The sequence below is a fragment of the Lissotriton helveticus genome, chromosome 11 (assembly GCF_964261635.1).
Source record: "Lissotriton helveticus chromosome 11, aLisHel1.1, whole genome shotgun sequence".
In the NCBI taxonomy this organism is placed as follows: Eukaryota; Metazoa; Chordata; class Amphibia; order Caudata; family Salamandridae; genus Lissotriton; species Lissotriton helveticus.
In genome coordinates this window covers 13227157-13248117 of record NC_136072.1, presented here as the reverse complement: position 1 = coordinate 13248117, position 20961 = coordinate 13227157, and the positions used below count along the sequence as shown (strand labels likewise).

Here is a 20961-nt window from a genome sequence, read left to right as displayed (position 1 = left end):
TAGGATTTTGTCTTAAGTTAGTTCTGTGAATCGGGCCCAACATCCCTGTAACATTTGTTTTTTTAAAGTGAATTTCCAGGGTTTTTTAACTAATTGTCATGTTTGCACAGTGCTGGAGAAAGGTGGCATGGCCTCAACCAGCTCGCAGGAATCCTGCTGTGGTGGACTTACTGGAGGTAGCAGGAGAGCTTCTTGGCCCCCAAGAACCCTCAGCATCCTAGAGTACTTCATCCCCAAACCAGATGTGTGACAGGAGGTGCATTTGTAGAGTGATGGAAAAAGGGGACGGGGCTTGCGACCAGCTCTCAGAAATCAAGCTGTGTGGGACTTAGTGAAGGTAATAGGAGAGGTTTTTGACCCCAAAAGACCCTCAGCACCCAAGGGGACTTCATCCCCCAAACCGTAGTGCGCTCTGAGGAGCGTTTGCAGAGTGATGGAGAAAAGGGGCGGAACCTCAGAGAACTACCCAAGGCTGGCTTTTAAAAAAAAAGTCCTATTAGGGAAGGGGAGCCGTGCAGCCGTACTTCCCTTGGCCAATTTTGGCCCTAGGCACCCCATACCCCGGGCCCAGTCTTTTTTTATTAATGTTTTGAATTAGAGGAGTTTCAAATTGGGTTCCTGCGTCGATGGATGTGTAGCGGCCACTCCTGGTCGCGAACCGAGCTCACCGCTGTGCTGCGGGTCATTGGCGGCTCCACGATGGGGCTGCTTAACATGAACGAGGAAGAAGTTGTTCCCTTGCAGGGAGGGACCCATTTCCATTAGCTCAGCTGGCAACCACAAAGCGGGGCAGGTCCCGCCTCGGAAATGCATATTAACATTTTGCATATTAAAGACAGTGAAAGCGAGCCCACTGGGGACTACAAATAAAGAACACTACATCGCCCGTAATTCCATGTGAGAGGCCACGCCCACCGAAGCAGGTGATGTAATCACGGAGTGTATCTTTAAACAACGCTCACACTGTTAGTTTGCAAATTTCGCCACTGAAGAGAGGAGTACCTTGAAACGTGTCTGGCGGTTTTTATTTGAACACTGCTGTTCCTTGGAAGGGTCCTGCTGGCAGGTTGCTTCCTCCACTCATGAGCTTTCATTTGACCCTCGTGAGGCTCAGTTTCAAATTGGGTTCCTGAGTCGATGGATATATATATATATATATATATATATATATATATATATATATATATATATATATATATATATATATATATATATATATATATATATATATATATATATATATATAATATATATATATATATATATTACCTACTGGCGGTCGCCAGTAGGTATATATAGTTAGAATTTTTTCCCTATGGGTTTTTTGAAAATTCTATGTCTAATAACTTTGGCGTTTGTGGACGGAATTGGCTGAAATTTTCAGCAAAATGGAACATTTTGTTTCTGAGCAGCCACTGGAAATTTGGGGGGAGTTGGTCCAGGGGGGGCCGAGAAAAAAGGGGGGTCCCAAAACGTGTTTTTAACATTGAGTTTTCCATAGGGCGGTTAGCCTCATTTTTAGCCCGAACGGCTGAATGGATTTGCACGAAACTTGGCAAAATTGTAGGGACTGGTAGCCCGATGTGCCTTTTGTAGGTCTCAATATATGTGCTGCAGTGGATTTTGAGAAAATAACGTTCAAAAAAAGATATATATCTGTAAGCGCGGACCAGGCAGCGCCCCGGTACGCGTACTTGACGCGTAACGGAACTTCGCGTAGCGAAGTTGATTGGCTCTCCGGTGTCTGTCAACATTCTAAACAGTCCGGAGCGGCCGCCATCTTGTCTCTCGGTAGGATCGAGAGACAAGAGGAGGCAAAAGCGAAGGGGCAAATGACCATAAGGGGGCATAGTAGATACTCCCTGACCCCCTAGGTTTGATATGGAGGCTTTAAAGGGGCCCCGCTGAGCAAAAAAAAAAAAATTTTTTTTAGTTTTTTTTCGTGGTTAGCGCCCGGTACGCGAACCGGGAAGCGTACTGGGGAGCGTATCACAATAAAAAAGCTGTCTTTCTTTTAACATAACTGTGTATTTCCTTCCCTTATAGTTACTGTTCTTTTTTAAAAAATATTTTTTTGGTTAGCTTCCGGTACGCGTACCGGGTAGCGCTCCGGGAGCGAACTAAGAGAAATAGAGGTTGGCAGAGTTCCAAATATTCTACCAATTTTTTTATAATGGGGAGTTAGTTCTGAAAAGAACTTTTTTTTTTATGTTTTTGTTGTTTTATATTTTTTTTAGTATTTTTTGAACATTTTTTTACTTTTTTTGTATTTTCTGAACGTTTTTAAAAATTTTTTGGTTTTTTTGGGGGGGGGGGAAACAAAAACGATCCATTATAAAGGGCTCAACAGGAGCAAAAAAAAAAAAAGAATTTATTTTTTGGTGCGTCTTGTGCAAACATTAATATGATTTTGAATTGCTCGCAAAATCAAAGTGATGCTACTTTCTCTGTAGCAGATGAAAGCGCCACATTCCACGCACACTTGTTTTACGTGCCCAAACAACATTTGGATGTTTGCAATCACCTCCCTCGCCTCTGGTCCCGACACCTCTGGAACCACCGATCTTCTTGCCATTTGTAGGGGATTTTGTTGTTGGTCACGTAGCTGGGCAGCACTATAGTTATTTGGGTGCCACCTACTCATATGCCGATGCATAGTATGATTGCCATAACTATATTTTTTATCAGTGCCCCTTGACAATCTATCACCGCATATGCGGCAAAACACGTAACGAGCATTCACTTTCTTTTGCCCCTCAGGAATTCTGTAGAATTGCCAGATATAATTCTCCTGTCGATTGTACCTCCTGGGCTCCTCTGGCAAAAACTCATGCTCTTCCTCCTCTTCCTCCTCTTCCTGTTCTTCCTCTTCTTGCAGAATTACTTCTGCAGGTGGTCCTCTCTTTCTTGGATTTGGTGGAGGTGGTGGGCTAGCACCAGCTGAAGCTACTAATGAAGCCATCACAAAGTCTCAATAAAGGGTCTTTCTCTCACCAAGATGAAAGTCAGAGTGATGAAAGAAGGAGGGGTTTTCATCATTTGGGAAAAACAAAAGTTCTAAACCAATGAAAAGTGTCCATTTTAGATCACATGACCTTGTATTACATCATTAGGAAACCAAAAGTGAAATGAACCAATGAAAAGTGTTATTATCGAGTCACATGACCTGCTATGTTTACATTACGCGGTCGGCGCCGCGCCGCGGATCGCTTCCGGTTCGCGTACCGCTCCGCTTCCGGGTACGCGAACGTAGCACGTAATATGACGTATTACGCGAGAACGCGAAACGTCATGCTGACGCGAAGCGTCGCGATGTTGTTTTGTAACGCGAGAGGTGCGCTAAAGGAACGTTTACCAGTTCGCGTACCGGGTCGCGCCTCCGGATTGAGCTAACGGGAAGCTAACCGGTACGCGTACTGGGAGCGAAACAAAAAAAAATAAAAAAAAAATTGTATAAAAAACATGTAAAAAATATTTTTCTTTTTAAAGAATAATACATTGTAAAGGTTTTGATATTAGCTATTAAAAAACCAATGAAATTCACTGAAAAAACCATAGGTTATAGACCATATATAGTTAGGAATTAGCATTTACAAAACCTTAAAAATTCACTGAAAAAACCATAGGTTATAGACCATATATAGTTAGGGATTAGCATTTAAAAAACCTTATTTTACTCACACAAAACCATTGAAATTCCATATATAGTTAGTTGTACTAACTATATATCACGCACCCGCAATCCACTGCTGATGATGTCACATATTACATCATTCATGACATGGTCAGTGACATCACTGATGACATCACTGATGACATCTCAAATGACATCACTGATGACATCACTGATGACATCTCAAATGACATCACTGATGACATCACTGATGACATCTCAAATGACATTACTGATGACATCACTGTTGTGATAATACGATGAACCTCTTCAGACTCTAATATAACCTTAGATACACTCAGTGTAAACACAGACTCACAGATTGTCACTCATCCATGAAGTTACACACACACCTAGACAGTCATGCAAACAATCAATCACACCTCCATTTCCTTAACTATACAGTTAAACACACCTTACTTACTTATTCAAACAAATACTAAAACATATTTACTCACTTATACAATCCTGGATACAAGTTCACAATGATCCATACAGCCACTCACACATTCACTGGCTCTTATGCACAGTTATTTATATATGTCAACTCTCACATGTACTGTATTTTACATATGTACTTATTTTGACATGTAGCACTGAGATATCTATTCACTCACCAATACAGTCATGCACACAGTCAACCGCCCATACAGCTGTTTCCAACATGCACTTTTGAACCCATACATCTATGCACAGAGTCATACACTTCCCAGCCACTCACACACACACTCAGTCTCCCATACAAATGCTTGGGCAACCAATCAATAACCTATATAGTTACTCATATAGCTACTGATCAACACATGCAGCAGTTTACAGAACAACAGACATAATGATGCACAAATTAAGACAGTTTAGTCACTAACCCATGCACTCAGTGAGACACATTTAATCACTCACTCATACAGTCAGTCACGCACCTACTAAATCCTTCATCCAGACACTTCTACATCTACTCATTCTTCAATATGTAAAACATATTTAAACTTTACAGAAACACACAGTCACTGGATGATGTCATCAGTGATGTCATCAGTGATGTAATTTGAGATGTCATCAGTGATGTCATCAGTGATGTCACTGACCATGTCATGAATGATGTAATATGTGACATCATCAGCAGTGGATTGCGGGTGCGTGATATATAGTTAGTACAACTAACTATATATGGAATTTCAATGGTTTTGTGTGAGTAAAATAAGGTTTTTTAAATGCTAATCCCTAACTATATATGGTCTATAACCTATGGTTTTTTCAGTGAATATATATATATACAACAACGTTTCCAGAAGCACACAATTAAGCCGCAACACCAGCGATTTTCCTTTGGGTTAATTTATTCTCAAATCCATTAGTCAACCAGCACAGTTTGACCCACGCCTTCCGGTAGTCCTGTCTACATTGCTCACGGTCAATATGCTCAAGATATATATATATATATATATATATATATATATATATATATATATATATATATATATCTTTACTAAAACACAATATTTTTGACAATGATATTACAGCCAATCACTTTTATTTTTTATATTTTTGTCAATTACATTATAAATATAGGAAAAGAAAATTTTTGGTTTGATATTCCACCTTAAGACGAAAATCATTTCAGAGTTATTAGAAGGTACCAAAAGAAATAAAAAAGCAGTGAACAAAAATAAATGAAATAAAGGATATCATAATCGTATTGAATACAAAGCATTACTTCAATGCTCATTGTGCTTCTGGTTGAAAACCTGTAAGCTAGGGCCTTTTTAAACATGTTCTCAGACAAAACATGTGTACAATACAGGGTTTCATGAATGAATAGGCAGGGCACATCAACAAGTAGAAAAAAGGTGAAGACATAGGGGAGGATAGAAGACAAATAGAAAACACTTGCACATCTATCCTGAGAGTGAACCCACTCCCAGACTAATCAGCTAGTGGTCTTGATTTCAGCTTCACCCAACACTAGGGGGGATGGTGAAGTTGGGGGAGAAGTCCCCCTACCAGACGGTTATTCTGGTGCAACAAAGGGACCGGATACTTAACTCAAGTAACACTAACAGGAAGTTGCTGTTTCCTGTCCTAATACTTTAGCCTTTAACAGCAGTTTGATATGCAATAGGCAATTATATGTAATAATGTGATGATTTTTTTAATTTGTTTTAATTGTAAGTTTTAATTAACTGAACAATGAAGTTCCCTTCATTCACTCACAGTACATTGGTTGTTGAGATTTGCCCACAGAACCACAAAACAAGCCCCATTATTAGACTTAAATATCACTCAGCTGAGAAACAATTGCTGTAAGATATGGCAATGGAAATGTTCTTTATGAGACACTTAACACTCTCATAAGAAACACAAGATTACCTACAAGCAGGTCATGTGATAGTCCTCTTACCAAGCGTCAAATTGGATAATATGGGCCATGAAAATGTAGCAACATACTCCAGGAATTTTCATACCAGGGGCCTCATTTATGAGGCCTTGCGTGAGTTTTGCGCTTCCGATGCGTCACTTTTTGTGACGCATCGGCGGCGTAAAACATGCCTCCTGTTGCGCACTATTTACAAAGTGACGCATCTAGGCAGATGCGTCACTTTGTAAACCCCTGCGCTATGCAGGGGGGGTGTTCCCCCGCAAAAAGCCTCGTAGAAGTGACGCAGTGAAATCTATGAGATTTCACTGCGTCACTTCTAAGACGCCCTTGCGTCAAAATCTTGCGCCTGACTGACAGCAGGCATAAGACTGACGCAGGCCCTTTCACATGGGGCTTTCCCCATGTGAAAGGAAGCATTGCTGGAGTTGCGTCACTTTTGTGACAAACTCCAGCAATGCGTCACTTTTGCGCTTACAGATACGTCAGAAATTCTGACGTATCTGTAATTCCTTGCGACATGATGCGTCATACTGTAAATATGACGCATCTGGTATGTCGCAAGGAGTGCGCACTGAGAAGTGACGCATCGCTGCTTTCACGCAGCGATGCGTCATTTCTCATAAATGAGGCCCCATGTGTTTTAGATTGGTTAGCATGTAATTTAATTACAGCTGATTTTGATGTTCTCAGTCTGGATATACTAAAAGAAGTACTGTGCAGCAACAAATGGAAGTATTTAAAATGATAGTTAAGCTTTCAAAGCAGATTTTACATATGAAATGTATTCCCTATGCCCAGCTTACCCAGCTCTGCCGTCCCTTGCTGTTGCAACTGCTCTGCTTCATCTCTGTTTTTCCTAGTTTTTTCTCTTGCTTTTGCTTTATTTCTTTACTGATTTCTCATTCCTTTCCCCCGCTTTCTCCTGCTTTTCCTCATTTTTCACTGCTTTCTCCTTGCTTTCCCTGTTTTTGAGAGCCTTCTACCGCATTTGTGTGATTTTTTGTGTTTTATCTTTCCGCGCCCACATTTTTTTGAGTGCTTTCTCCTGCTTTATCTCCATTTTGTACTGCCTTCTCCTTCCTCTTCACCAATTTCTGAGTGCTTTCTCCTGCTTTTCCCTTGATTTTCAATGCTTCTCCTTGTTTTTCCCCTCATTTGATGCTCTCACCTGCTCCATGTTTTCCCACCTACCCCCTAGGTCTACCAAGCACCTCCCAGCACCCCTAACTCATCCCAGGACCTACTTAATGGAGGCCGCAGTGCGACCTATTGAGCAGGATCCAAGCCCAGCTCTCCTGGACTGCTGCACTGGTTTTGCTTCCCCCAGTTTCAGAGGGCTTTCTCCTGGTTTCCCTCATTTTTTTAAATTGCTTTCCCCCCATTTTCTTCTGAGTGTTTTCTCCTGCTTTAGCTCTGTTTTTTACTGCTTTCTCCTTCCATTCTCTCATTTGTCTGAGTGCTTTCTCTTGCCTCTTTTTTTTACTGCTTTATCATTTTTCTCCCTTTTTTCTGGGTGCTTTCTCCTGATTTTCCCTCGTCTTTCAGTCCTTTTTTTTCGAAGCAGCTAGCAACTCCATCGCCTTGAGACTCCAAATGTGATATATGTCATATTCATGACAATCTGTCCCTCTAGGTTTCAACACAGCGAAGGGTGATTTGGTGAGGTCTATTCTTTACTCAAAGCCGGTTGATGCCAAGCTCTACAGAGATGCACTCAGATTCATCTTCGGTCTTCTGGTCATTTCCCTTATAGGATTTACCTATTTGGCAATTGTGCTCACAAGTAATGGGGTAAGTAGGATCTCAGATGTACATGGAATCCATAACAACACACACATGCAGTTCTTTCTTTTGGTCTTGCTTTATGCTACCTGTATGCCCTACCTTTATCTCGGCTGATGGAATACTCCATCACAAAAATGACGGATATCCCGTCTGCCGTATTACGACCTCCAAAGAATATAATGGAATTATAATACATGGACGGGTTATCAACAATGTTTCAGATTAAGTATTCCCCTCTACCGAGATCTAAATTGGGCCCTTAGTCTTCTTGACGGGCAACACCTGTTTGGTTCCTACTTGAATCATTGTTCCTTTTCCAATATCAGAAAAACTCAAAAAATGCATGAAGCATCCTGTTGTACAACCCAGGTCAAAGCACTCAAAAAGCAAATTCCAAATAGAGGGTATCCAAATAATCAATTATCAATTTGTTACCCCACAATTTAATGCTGTAAGCAGCCATCATTTTTACAGAGAAATCCTGCACATTCTTAGTATGAACATTGCTATCAATAAGTACAATGGAGTAGTCACCATAGAAAAGATCTTACCCTATCTCTAAGTACTTAGAAAGTGATATATCTTGGAACCGTGTTACAATATGTCATCTCTGGTTGTGACAATGTAGATCCGATAAGAGATACCTATTTTCCACCAATCACCAATAAGTTAATTTGTCAACCCTTGACATTTTTAACTGGCCACGAAGTTGGAACCCCAGACTTCAAGGGTCCTGGTTTTATGCTACCTGGTTCACAGCTCAGTCAATCAATTAATCAATCAGGGGCTTATGAAACGTGGCTACTCACCCATGTGGGTCTCAAGGGGCGGAAGGCTGCTGGTCCCTCTGGGTGGAGGATCATTCGAAGAGCCAGGTCTCGGTGTGGTTCATGGCACCTGCCTACACAGCGGACTGCTCAGTTTCAAGAGAGATGGGTGAAATGGTTGAATTAATCATAGCCATGTGTTATTAGAAGAGAATGTGACCAGGCAATCTAGGCATCTAGGGCCAGATGTAGGTAGCCCAATACCGGTCGGTAACGGCCGAAAATCGATATTTTCGGCCGTTACCGACCGGTATTGAGCATTTGGGATGTAGGAGTCGAAAATCGTCCGAATCGGTAAATTTACCGAATCGGTAAAGTTACCGAATCGGATAATTTACCGAATCGGTAAATTTACTGAATCGCAATGGTTTGCGAATCGGTAAATTTACCGAATCGGTATATTTCCGAATTGGTAAAAAATACAGATTTTTTCCCTGCATCTCATTTACCGATTTTTGAATACCGAATCGGTAAAATTCGGTATTTAAGAATCGGTAAATTACATTTACCTACATCTGGCCCCTAGTGGGAAATGGGGCAATATGGACTTATGGTTGATCTATTTCTGTAATAGCACAGTGAGAAGAAATGACAGACTGCATTGTGGCCTAAAGAAATAGGTAGTTCTATAAAAAGAGATGCATCCTTACACTTGCTAAATTCCTATGCCATACCCCCTTTTGAGAGTAAATCCTGACTGTTTGACTCTACTAGTCTATGACATTTAGGACCAGATTTACAAGCTCCCTCCTCCACCAGTTTGTCACTTTTCATGACGTACTGGTGGCTCAGGGGGCTCCTCCATATTTACAAGGAGAGGAAAAGCCACCCTGCGTGACTTTTCCTCTCCTTGTCAATACGGCCCCTTTTAACGCAGCACTTTGCGTTAGAGGGGCGTTCCATGGGTGTTGCTGTGGGTGTACCCACGCCACACCCATGGAACAAGACACATCTCCACATTTACGAGAAATCATAAATCTGGAGATGCGTCTGAATGCTACGCCACCCTAGAGGTCGTGTAGTGAGGCGCAACAAGGAGAAATGTTTTAATTTCTCCTGGTTTTTTCCACTTTCAATGCGTGCTGCGTTCTATAGCACTCATTGAAAAAGGAAAATGCCTCTAATGATTATATTTGTGCAGGAAGGTGCCCCTTCCTGCACAAAACAATCTCCCCACGATGCAGGCATCATTGCACCATGGAGATAACTGTGCTGGAAGGTCAGCAGTGTTATCCTTACTGTTTAGATTAGAAATGTAGTCTTACTGACTTCTCGACATTTTAGGATTGCATAATGCATAATTATGACCCTGCTGACAAATATGTTTTTTTTTACAGCAATGTCAAATGTGCATTATTTGATTTATGTTTTATATCATGGCATTTTTATACTGTAATTTTATCTGACGTTTATGGGGAATTTTTTTATGATTTTAATTAACTATAATAAACTTACTTGTGTACGATGCATTAATTGAATTGTGTTTTATATCATGACATTTTTATACTGTTATTTTCTCTGACGCTTATGGGGAATTTGTTATGGTTTTAATTCACTAAACAATAAACTTACTTGTGTGTGAAGGGTAGAGTTGAACTGTTTACACTGTTCGCACATGTGGCATATGTGTTTACTTAAGTGTACACATGTATGAGATCATCAGGTTCATAGATCATACTATGCACAGTGCACAAACACTGGTGGTAGCACAAAGGTGCACCTTCCCAGAGGTTCTCTCTGTGCTAGGTTATTAATGTCAACCATTAGCATTGCATCAGCTTCCCCCAGGGATGCCAGAGACTACCACTTCCATGGGGTCAGTGAAACCACATCAATGACAACTCAGCATCTAGCCAAATAACACTGAGTCGCAAAGTGGAGGCATCAGGTTGTAGTCAAAATGTTAAAGTCTGCAGCTATTGCCTGAACACACCTGGAAGAGGATGAATGGATTGTGCTATTCACTTGTTTGGATAACTGCTATTCATATCCAAAGGTCATAACACACAGGACAATGACAGTTTCATGATTTGTGCCCACCATGTTTCTCATTCATGGTGTTTGGGGTATGGTAGGTCACCATTTATCCCTTGGTGTGTCCTCCAACTTATTGCTGCATATGTGACTCTCTACCGACACTATGCATCAAGACAGTATTGTTTGGGTATAGTAATAGGTGTACACATGCAACAATGTGGCACTAGCTAACATATTATATGTAGATTTAGACTTTGTATGTGCTAATTGAGTAAGCCTGGGCAGAGTTCGCGGAGTGCCGCTACGCAGAACTCAGTGAAGTGCAAAAGAAACTCTGTCCCGCTAAGCGGCGCTCCGCAAGCAGCGGAGTGCATTATATAAATGCCGTCCGCTGTGATTTTCATTGCCAGGTATTTGTCTGCACTGTGCAATCATTGCGAACGGCATCCATGTGCAGCGCAAGCAGGTGCTTCTTCCTTTCTGCCGCTCGAGTAGAATTTTACTCGAGCAGCAGCCTTCTGAACACAAACTGACAGTTTCTCAACGCGAGCGGTCGCAAGCTTATGCGACCACTCGCAATGAGAGATCTGACCGCCCGTGTTGAGAAATTTCGCCAGTATGGTGCTATTCCATGCTCAAGCTCGCCAACTTGAATTGGATGATCACAAATGAGGAAAATCTCACTGGGAAGTGGATTTTCATCGCTCATGCTTGCCAACTTTACAAATGCGAGCAAGGAAAAAAATTCCTCCACGCTGAGTGGAGTTTTTCAGAACGCAGCGAGTTCCACGTGATGCGGAAAACTCTGCAAACTCCCCGAGGGGAGCGGAGTTCACCGCCCAGAATGGTAATTACGGCAACTTTCTGAATGTAACATGTGGGTAAGTTAGTTGTTATAGCATATGTAGACTGTAGTTTTTATAGTGTTTTCCCATACACATCCTATGTGAACACTGCAGAGTCATCATACAAAGAGTGGCCTCTACTGTCAGCCACAAGTATAAGACCTAAAACATGGCTTGCAGCAGGAGAGACACACACACAGCCTTTGGCCCCCTTCTACACTACCACACCATGATCATTGTGGCTGGCATTAAAGGACTATCTGCTACAGGTAGTTGGCAGGCACTCTATTTTACTTCTACCAGATGATGTTCAAGGCTGTTTCGCACACCTTGCTACATACATAATCTTTGTGGCATATATTAGTGGACCGAGCGTGGAATTTTAGAGGTTCACAGTGAGTATGGAATACTGATGCTTACACAGTATTGCAATGGAATTTTACTTACAGATAGATTTACAGTGTGTAATTTTTCATTAATGTTTCCTATGATGTGGGACAATCATGCTTCAGTAAAGACATTTTTCCCTCTGTTCCAAGTTGCTGAGACTCCCCATCCTCCTCTGCATCTTCATCTGGCATTTCCCATCCCTAATTTAAATATTGAAAGACCTATGCAGCATATCTTTAACTGAGGATAATTTTAGGTACCTTCAGATAATAATGGATAGGGACCCCCAATTTCCCATCAAGATTCTCAAATGCTCCCTGGAGAAGTTGAACAACAAAGCGACAGACCAGACACTTCACAAACCGGTCTAAGGTGTCCTATCCCATCTTCTTTATGAACAGTTTTCTGTTGGACTAGAAGGAGCTGCTTGTGAGTGTCAAGAACAAGAAAAGGCTCCCAAACTTTAAAGTTTCAATGACTGTGAAACCAAGCATTGGCAAAGCCATCACGTCTAGCTTCATCATATTGTTGTAATGATTACATGTGTTTTAAAATATTCAATTACGTTAATATGCTAGGAAAATAAAATAGAACAGACCGCCACCTAAATGTGGGCACAGGAAGCTTGTTGTGGTTGTTTTAAAGAGAGGTTTTGATTCTAACAAAAAAGCATTGTAGTTGTGTTGTGCATTTTACCAATATGTTTGTGCTGGTGACAAGATGAAATCATCACTGGAAGTAGAAGATGGTTTCTGTAAATCAAGAAAATGAATGGACCTGGGAGACCAGGAATTTCATCAGATGTGGGGGTCATGTTTTATTTTGTTCTCATTGGGACTGCCAGACTTTTATTGGCACACGTACTAGAAACATGGTTCACATGGGGCTCGGTTACAGTGCAATAGCATTGTTGAGTGGAATATAACACTGAAGACATCAAATGAGACAAAAGATGTATTTGATTTAACCTTAAAAACTAAATATTAGTACATTCCTCAAACCACAAAAGGGTTTCTATTCTTACAGAAAACATTTCATATTTGCCATGGAGAAAATGACAACAGCAGTGACTTGTAAACACACAGATAAAAGAGAAAAGAATGTACTTAAAGAACACACATTACAAAGCTATTATTTATTTTGTTGACAATCTTTCAAAACTTGTTTGAATTGTTAAGGTTTCATCAGGCCAAACAAGATCTGGAACCCCTTGAGTCAACTGGGCGAGTATTCTCTGTGGAACGCTGCGATTGGCTCACTGAATTAGAGGGTTTAGAGTGTAGGCATTAACTACTGCATTTGTATACCAGCATTCACATTTATGTTTCAATGGACATAAAGCAGACAGGAAGTCTTTCTGCCCCTTGAAGATGAGATAGGGTGGACAAAGCTAATAGATATATTGTTCTCATGTACTTCAACAGGAGTTTGAAAGTTATTGCAGTTTCTGAAATGAATGCTCTTTCCCCTAGGTATCTGTTGGGGACATAGTGGTACATGGACTTTTTTTAGTGACCAGTATGGTTCCTCCTTCCCTCCCGGCTGCTCTGGCAGTTGGAACCATGTATGCCCAGAAGAGGCTGAAAAAGAGTGGAATTTTCTGTACCAGCCCTAAGAAGATCAGTGTTTTAGGCTGGTTCAATCTCGTCTGCTTTGACAAGGTACGTAGATGGTTTCATCATGGGTTGTGTTCATCTGCTCACTTGGTTTACTTTACTGTGCTTTTTTTTTTACTCCCACGCTATTGGTCTTTGCATGCTTCTTTCTAAGAAAATTGGCCAAAGGAGGAAGCATGTCCCGCCTTCTCTCTCCCCTGGACTTGGGACCTCGGGAGCGAGCAGCAGTGTGGCCGAGTGTCAGCTGCATACCTCACATTACTTGCAGTGTGCGCGCACCTCGCTTGTTTTTCTATTGCCATGGAGGCCTACAGATTTCAAAGGGAAAGGCAAAACCAGGAGTCGGTGAGCAACTCAAGCATGAAATGTGACAACTGGAAATATCTAATTAGAATGGAGCATGCATCGTTCATGCATACCCTACCTATCTAAAAAGTTATTCACATTGTCTAGAAACAGAAACTATATCCAGACACGCTCACTTAAGAAATTCTCCATCCGTGTTACGCGGAAATATAGCTCAGTGGGTTAGAGCATCTACCGAAGCGATCCTTATGCTACCTCCTTGCCACGTGTGGTTTTGAAACCTTGTAGGGCTGATTTAGTCTTTAATTTTTCCAAGGTTAATACATTTAACCAGATAAAAGAAACAATTGATATTAACAGGTCTGTGATGTTTCAAGACTTTGGCTACAATCGCTACAGAAATTCAAATTAGAAGGATCAACTGTTTTTCGAAAATGTCACAGCTATACATTACATAGTCCACGAAAAAATTGTAGGACGTGCCATGTTCCTGAAATGTCCATGCGATATGTCAGATGTGAAAACATCCTACATTTTATTAAACAACTGTAATTTTCAGTTATGATTAGGCCTGGGCGGTAAATTCCGTTCCGCATACGTAATTTGCGGTATTGGGTAATTCCGCGTTCCGCTGAGAAAGCAAAATTGCCCAAAATGCAGCGTTCCGCAATTTCGCGAAATTGTTTGCTTGTTCCCGTTCTCAAATGTGTGTTCGCAAGATATTTCCCCCCGAGCACGCAAACAGCAATTGTAAACAGTAAAAAAGCATTGCAAACAAGCGATTCCGCGTGTTCGCGGAATTTCTGTGTGTTTGCGGAGACTTTTTTACCATTTCGCGGAGATTTGCGTAACGCGATTACGCAAATTCCGCCCACCCCTAGTTATGATGGAAATGAGCGAAGGCTGTCTCCTGCAGCCAGAATGTTTGTTTCAGAGACTGCGAGTAGGGTCTCAGAGCACAGACTGAGGGGGTGTGCATATTTAAGTAACCGTCTCCTGAAGCACGCCATACACTCTTGCTGTGCCGGGCTGAGTGAATGAAGGAATGTGTGCTACCTGTTTCCCGCCATCCCCCGGGAAGTGCTGCTTTCATGAATAAACTATAATCTCCCCTGCTTGAAATTGCGAAAGGATAAAGCCGCTGCCAGCTGGTCACACCACATCTTTATTTGCTCTGGTCAGCAGACCCTCCGCCTCCAGATTAAAAATAACCCCTAGAATTCGGAGGATGAACTTCATCGACATTCAATTCGGACATCAAATAAGCATTGTTTCGGTAATCTTAAATTGTCCCATGCCAAGTGCGATGTAGCTGCCCCCGTTCTAGTGACTACCTTGCTATTGCATTTATAATACTGCTTTTTATATGGGAAACACACACAAGTTAGTACTTGTCTGCAAAGAAAATACCAGGACTGGGCGAACTGGCAAGAGCAATTTAAGATTAGTTCAATGTGTCTCCTGAATATTTTTTGCCCTTCTTCCCACTTTCTCCCCCACCCATAAACAGAATATTGCAACCACGCTCTGCCCCCGCTAAAAAACAGAATTATCAGCCAGATTCATGAAACAAGAATCGGCTCGCAAAGCGCTTTTGTTGCATTTGGGATTCATCATCCCAAATGCAAAAATCGCTAGTTTTAAAATTGCTAAATTGCGAGGAATTGCATTTAAGGAATCTCTATTTGAGATTCCTTAATTGCAATTCATGAACCAATTTAGAATTGCGAATTTGCAATTTTTGGCCGCTATTTGCCGCGAAGTCTGACTTCGTTGTAAATAGCCAAAACTTAGAAAAATGCACTTTAGTGCATTTTTCCAAGTTGTACGTTACACACACACATGTCCTTTGGACATGTGTGTGCGCAACATCAGTCTACATTTACATTTCAGGGGTGCTACAGGGTGTCCTTTGGACACCCCTGGCACCCTTGAAATCGCATCCTTATTTGCGATTAGCAAATTACTAATCGCAAATAAGGAATGACTCCCCATTCATTCCTATGGGCCTTTAGGCCCATAGGAATGAATGGGGAGTTATTCCTTATTTGCGATTAGCAATTTGCTAATCGCAAATAAGGAAGCTGTAGGAATCATGAACATGAATCCTGTTTTGCGAGTCTTTAATAGCGATTCCTTAATAATCGCTATTAAGGACTCGCAAAACGGGACATTGATGAATCTGGCTGAATGAAACTAGAAGTGGCAGCACAGTCGGTAGCCCTGAAAAGGTTAGGCTTGAACACCAGATTAACTCCATGTCACCAGGACACTGTGTTCCAGTCCTAACACCAGAACACATCCTGACATTTGTAGTAGTGGTTTACTTCCATGGAAGCAGTTGAACGAAGCTCCAGTGTAATACTACAATCAGGGCACCAATCATAAAAAAGTGGGGGGGCTAATTAATCTAAGCAGTATGCAAGTGACATCATAGCGCATGACATCACGGCGCGTGAGATCATGCATGGCATCACATGAAGTGACATCAGATCTCAACAGACATGTGTTTAGCAGTTCTATCATGAGTATATTGGAGTGCATTGCAAGATTTAGCAACTGTGATTTTGCGTCTGCGTTGTGCGCAAAAACGTGACGCAGCCCTGACACAAAGTTTGGGCCTCAATGTATGCATTTTGTTTAGCAAACTCTTCCACAGAGAAATAGGCAGCAAGGAGAAATATGTTTATGTTCATGGTGCATGTCTGTGTGTGTGGTTTGTATATGCATACATGCATACCTGGTGTGTGTGTCCTTTATGTTGTATTCAGTGTTTGAAGTGTGTGCATTTATGTGTTTCACTGTGTGTGTAATATGACCACAGCTGTGTTTGTGTGTTCTAGGAATACAATGTGTCTTAGTCATTATCTGTGTGAGTGTGTTCTATGGTTGTCGATATCACTGCAACCATTGTAATGCTATCCCTGCAATCCTGAGTCCTTTTTGGTGTTTTGACTTTCTCAAAAAAGATATTTTAAGCATAACTATAACAATTTGGGACTGATTCACAAAGTCAAACTTACACTTTTGTGTGAGTTTACAATTTTTTGCAATTTACAAAGGAATATTGCCAGTATTTTCTTTATGATTGTGGAATCTGTGGGCTTGTGGCGGTGGATCCACACATAAAAATAAAGGTAGTCTTAAAGATACTACGTAAAGATACTACTCATAATATAAGGCACTGAGTAACCATGAAATTACATGTAGATGTTGTATCAATCAGCCATGTCCAGGGGATACAAGTTTGCAAGTGGATAGTATTAGCTAGTAAATGCATTTGTAATGGTCATAATGATATTTTCAATGTGTTGTATTGAAGGTGTAATGAAATATGCAAATGTTTGGAAGCATCTGTTTAAATACTTTTATTCAACATACCCACACACTACATGAAAACATAATTGAAGAGAAAGATGATACTCTAACTAGGCACAGTGGATACGCTGCTCATGACAGGAGGTGACGGCTCCGCTGACACACTTTACTGACTGCTTAAACTCTACTCCACCTCATGAGATGTAATATAATGATGCAGGATGGCATTTGCACAAACATCATTTTTAGGATTTTTGTGGAATGGCGGTTTCCATTGTTTGATGCTAAAAATGTGGACCATGGCACACACATGAATTGTCAAACATCCCAGAATACAACACTCAGTGCACTTTAACTGTTTGACTCTAAAGGAGATGACACACAGTGGAGACAAATGAACTGTAATGAGGCTCATGTTAAATATTTCACTACTTTTAAATTTCCTTGATACCAGACCACCTCAGGGTTTTTTCAGCCTCAATGGATTTGAAGCCCTTTTGAGGATACTCCCAGATGTGGGTCTCCTCTGTATTACCTCATCTTAAGTTCTCTTCATTCGTGCACCACCTGGGGAACTTCTCAATATTCCCAGACATCAGCGTCCTTAATATTCCGCTTCCTGATGGTCTTCTCTATACCCAATCACCTGAGGTTCTCAATATCCTGTTGCCTAAAGTTCCCTTCAACTCCCCACCTAAGGGTCTTCCGTGCTCTTCTGTATGCAACAACCTGTGGTTTTCTTCACTATCCCATCACCAAAGGATCTACCTAGAGTTCTAATTTAGCTCTCCGTTCTCACCTGATAATTTCTTCAGTACCTCACTACATGAAGTGCTTTTATTATTCAATGTCAATGATCTTTATTTCGATTCAAAAATACATAAAGGATTTCATTCAATTGATATAAAAGACATCATATAATTTTCAAAGGGTACCCCACCTGACAGATATGCATTTGTTAAGAATCAATGTCCCAATACTAGACCTTTCTTAAATATTAAAAAGACCAATAAATATAAATAAAATCCAGTCAATAGATACATGTATTAATAGGATGGCATTTTAACAATAATTAAATTCATACATTCATACAACAAGTACATATTATGATCTAATATATCAATGGCTCTGCCAAAAATATGCAAGGTTCCATGGCATACACCTCAGATAATACATAATAGGGAATTGCCCCTCTCGTGCAAAACCAGCAAAGTATAAGGCTAAGTATGAATTCAAATAAAACACACAGGTTCCTACAAATTTCTATAATTTCAGTCCTATTCTCTTTCTTGTTAAGTCAACCCCAAAGAGGTATCTACTCACACTAAAAACTACTGCTTGTGTCGTATCTGATCACAGTATTCTTGCCGCTTCATAACAGGATCGAATGCCCAGAAGCTGACAAATGGGTTTAATCCATTTCTTCCTGGAATATATATAAGCTGGGCAGGAGAATAACACATGCACTTTGTTCTCTTTTGCACCTGTGTGGCAAATAGCACAACAACCATTGCTTACATCCCCATCGCTACGTGCCCATTTTACTGTATTTGCATTTATCTGTAGAACACCGTAGCGGAATTTCAGATAAAGAGGTTTAGCAAGCTGTGGTTGTACCTCATCTAAAAAAGGACTCAAATTTCCCATGTGGTTTTATCAAAAGAAACCTTGTAGATAAAATGCCTATTTTTAGGCTGTGGGATGAAGTATCTTGATTAAAAGCCTAAAAAGTCTGTTTCAACAGTTTTTTTGAGCCCATCGGCAATCCCCGAAGGTCGTCCCAGAAGTGCTTTAGTCTTAGTTTATAAAACCAATCACGAACATGGTTTAACCATGGCAGCCTTGTACCATTTTTAATTCTAAAAACTTCCTCCAGGCCTTCTCTATAATGAACAAGTTCATCTGTTGACCACAGGCGGACCCAAAACAGTAGTAGCCGTAAAATTGCCTGCACATCAGTGCGACGGATATTTAAATCCATCACTACTGGCAGTAATGGTGTACGCATAGGTAAGCTTGGCAGTTTCCTAAAGAATTTATTCTCGACCACCATAAAAGTATTCTTTGTTACCTGGCCCCACAGTTCAGCCCCATAAAGGCATGCAGATTGCACCCTATATTTATTTAACTCAAGTGCAGGCGAGACGCTTTTTACAAACTATTCTCATGCTTCCTTATTATTGGTACTGAGTTTTGGATTAATATAGTTTTGTTTTTTCAACTTTGATCTCCAATTCATTTTAGAATCCAATGTAATGACCAAGTCATTAAAATGTAGCACATATTCTATTTTCTCATTTTTGACAGTTAAGTTTATTAAAAAGATTTGTGTGGATTAACTGCCATATAGTTCGTTTTGGTAGAATTTATTTCCAAGCCCTTAGTTTCACAGTAAATTTTGAAAGTATTTAATTGGCTTTGCAGACCTTTGGGGGTTTGTGATATTAAAATTGTATCATCGGCGAATAAAATTGCCGGTACTGGCACCCCCCCCTAACTTGGAGAGAATCATGTTCACAGCTCAAGAAATATTCAGGGATGTCATTAACATACATTGAAAATAAGGTAGGGGCCAACACACATCCCTGCCTTACCCCCCTTTTTACTTGTATGCGATCTGTAAGTTCACCATTTAGACCCCATCGAACCCTTGCAAAGTTATACTCATGTAGTCTTATGATCTGCACGAGGATTTCCCAAGGAACACCCTGTTCTCTTAGTGATTTCCACAGGAGGTTTCTGGGGATGAGTTCAAAGGCTGCCTTAAGGTCCACAAAGGCAATATACAAATGGGCTTTCTTAACTGTGATATACTTCCAAATTATACAAAGAAATCAAAAAACCTGGTCAATTGTGCTAGTTTTGACTCTAAATCCTGCCTGATAGTTGGATAAAATACTATACTCCTCAATCCAGTGTCTCAGTTTATTTAAAAGTTGATGTGCATATATCTTTTGTAAAACATCAATTAAACTAATCAGTCAATAATGCGGCAGGTCATGGCGGTAACCCTTTTTAAAAATAGATGCAATCTCTGCCCCTCCACATTTCAGAAATCAGTGCACCTGCTGCAACTGAATTACATACAAGAATAATATAAGGAGGCCAAACCTCTTTTTCATGCCTCCATATGTCACCTGGTATCTTGTCTGGTCTAGGTGCCTTGCCTGCTTTTACTGCGTCTAATGCTAGTATAGTTTACTTCCTTCTGAAATATAATGGGGCACTCTTTGGACAAATTTCATAGTCTTCTTGATTATAATCAGAATCATTGTTAGAGGATGAATAGAGTTGTGAAAAATGGGTTACCCAGGTGTTTGCATCTAAGGAAAGGTCCTTGTTACATTTTCCCTTTTTATTACCCTTAGATATCAAACGTCAAAAGGTTGATTGATCATTTGTTTTGCCTCCAATAATTAGCTTAGTAGAAATGTTATCTGCCCAGTTCTTTCTAGCCTGGGTTAGTACCCTCTTGTAACAGATCGTTTTATCCCTTAGGGTTGGTATATCTTTGACATTTGTTGCCTGGATTAAATCTTTTTTTGCATCACAGCATTCATTATTATACCATGGGATCCGTAATGTGGCTACCTCAGAAATTCCTTTTTTGGATTCCTTTGGAGCCTTACTTAGTATTGGTCCTAATTCTTCCATCAGTCTGTCATGCATCTCCATAGTTGGAATCTCTGATATTGGTAGGTTTACGTACTGGGAAACTATTTCTACATAAATATCATAGATCTTTTTATTCGTCATTTCATTTCCCATTACCAAGGGCCATCTAAGTGCTCTACGATTATTCGTTAATAATGGCCCAATTGGACTAGAACTGGAATCGCTTTTCCTT

At 40.6% G+C, this 20961-nt stretch overlaps 1 protein-coding gene across 1 annotated transcript in view; it reads left to right on the top strand.

Annotated features, from left to right (window-relative positions):
* Positions 1–20961, top strand: part of LOC144792094 (putative cation-transporting ATPase 13A4) — a 506631-nt gene that overhangs the window by 193569 nt on the left and 292101 nt on the right. Inside the window, 2 exon segments of the mRNA XM_078666960.1 lie at positions 7684–7841; positions 13347–13535. Of these exon segments, the coding sequence (XP_078523086.1) occupies positions 7684–7841; positions 13347–13535 (347 nt within the window).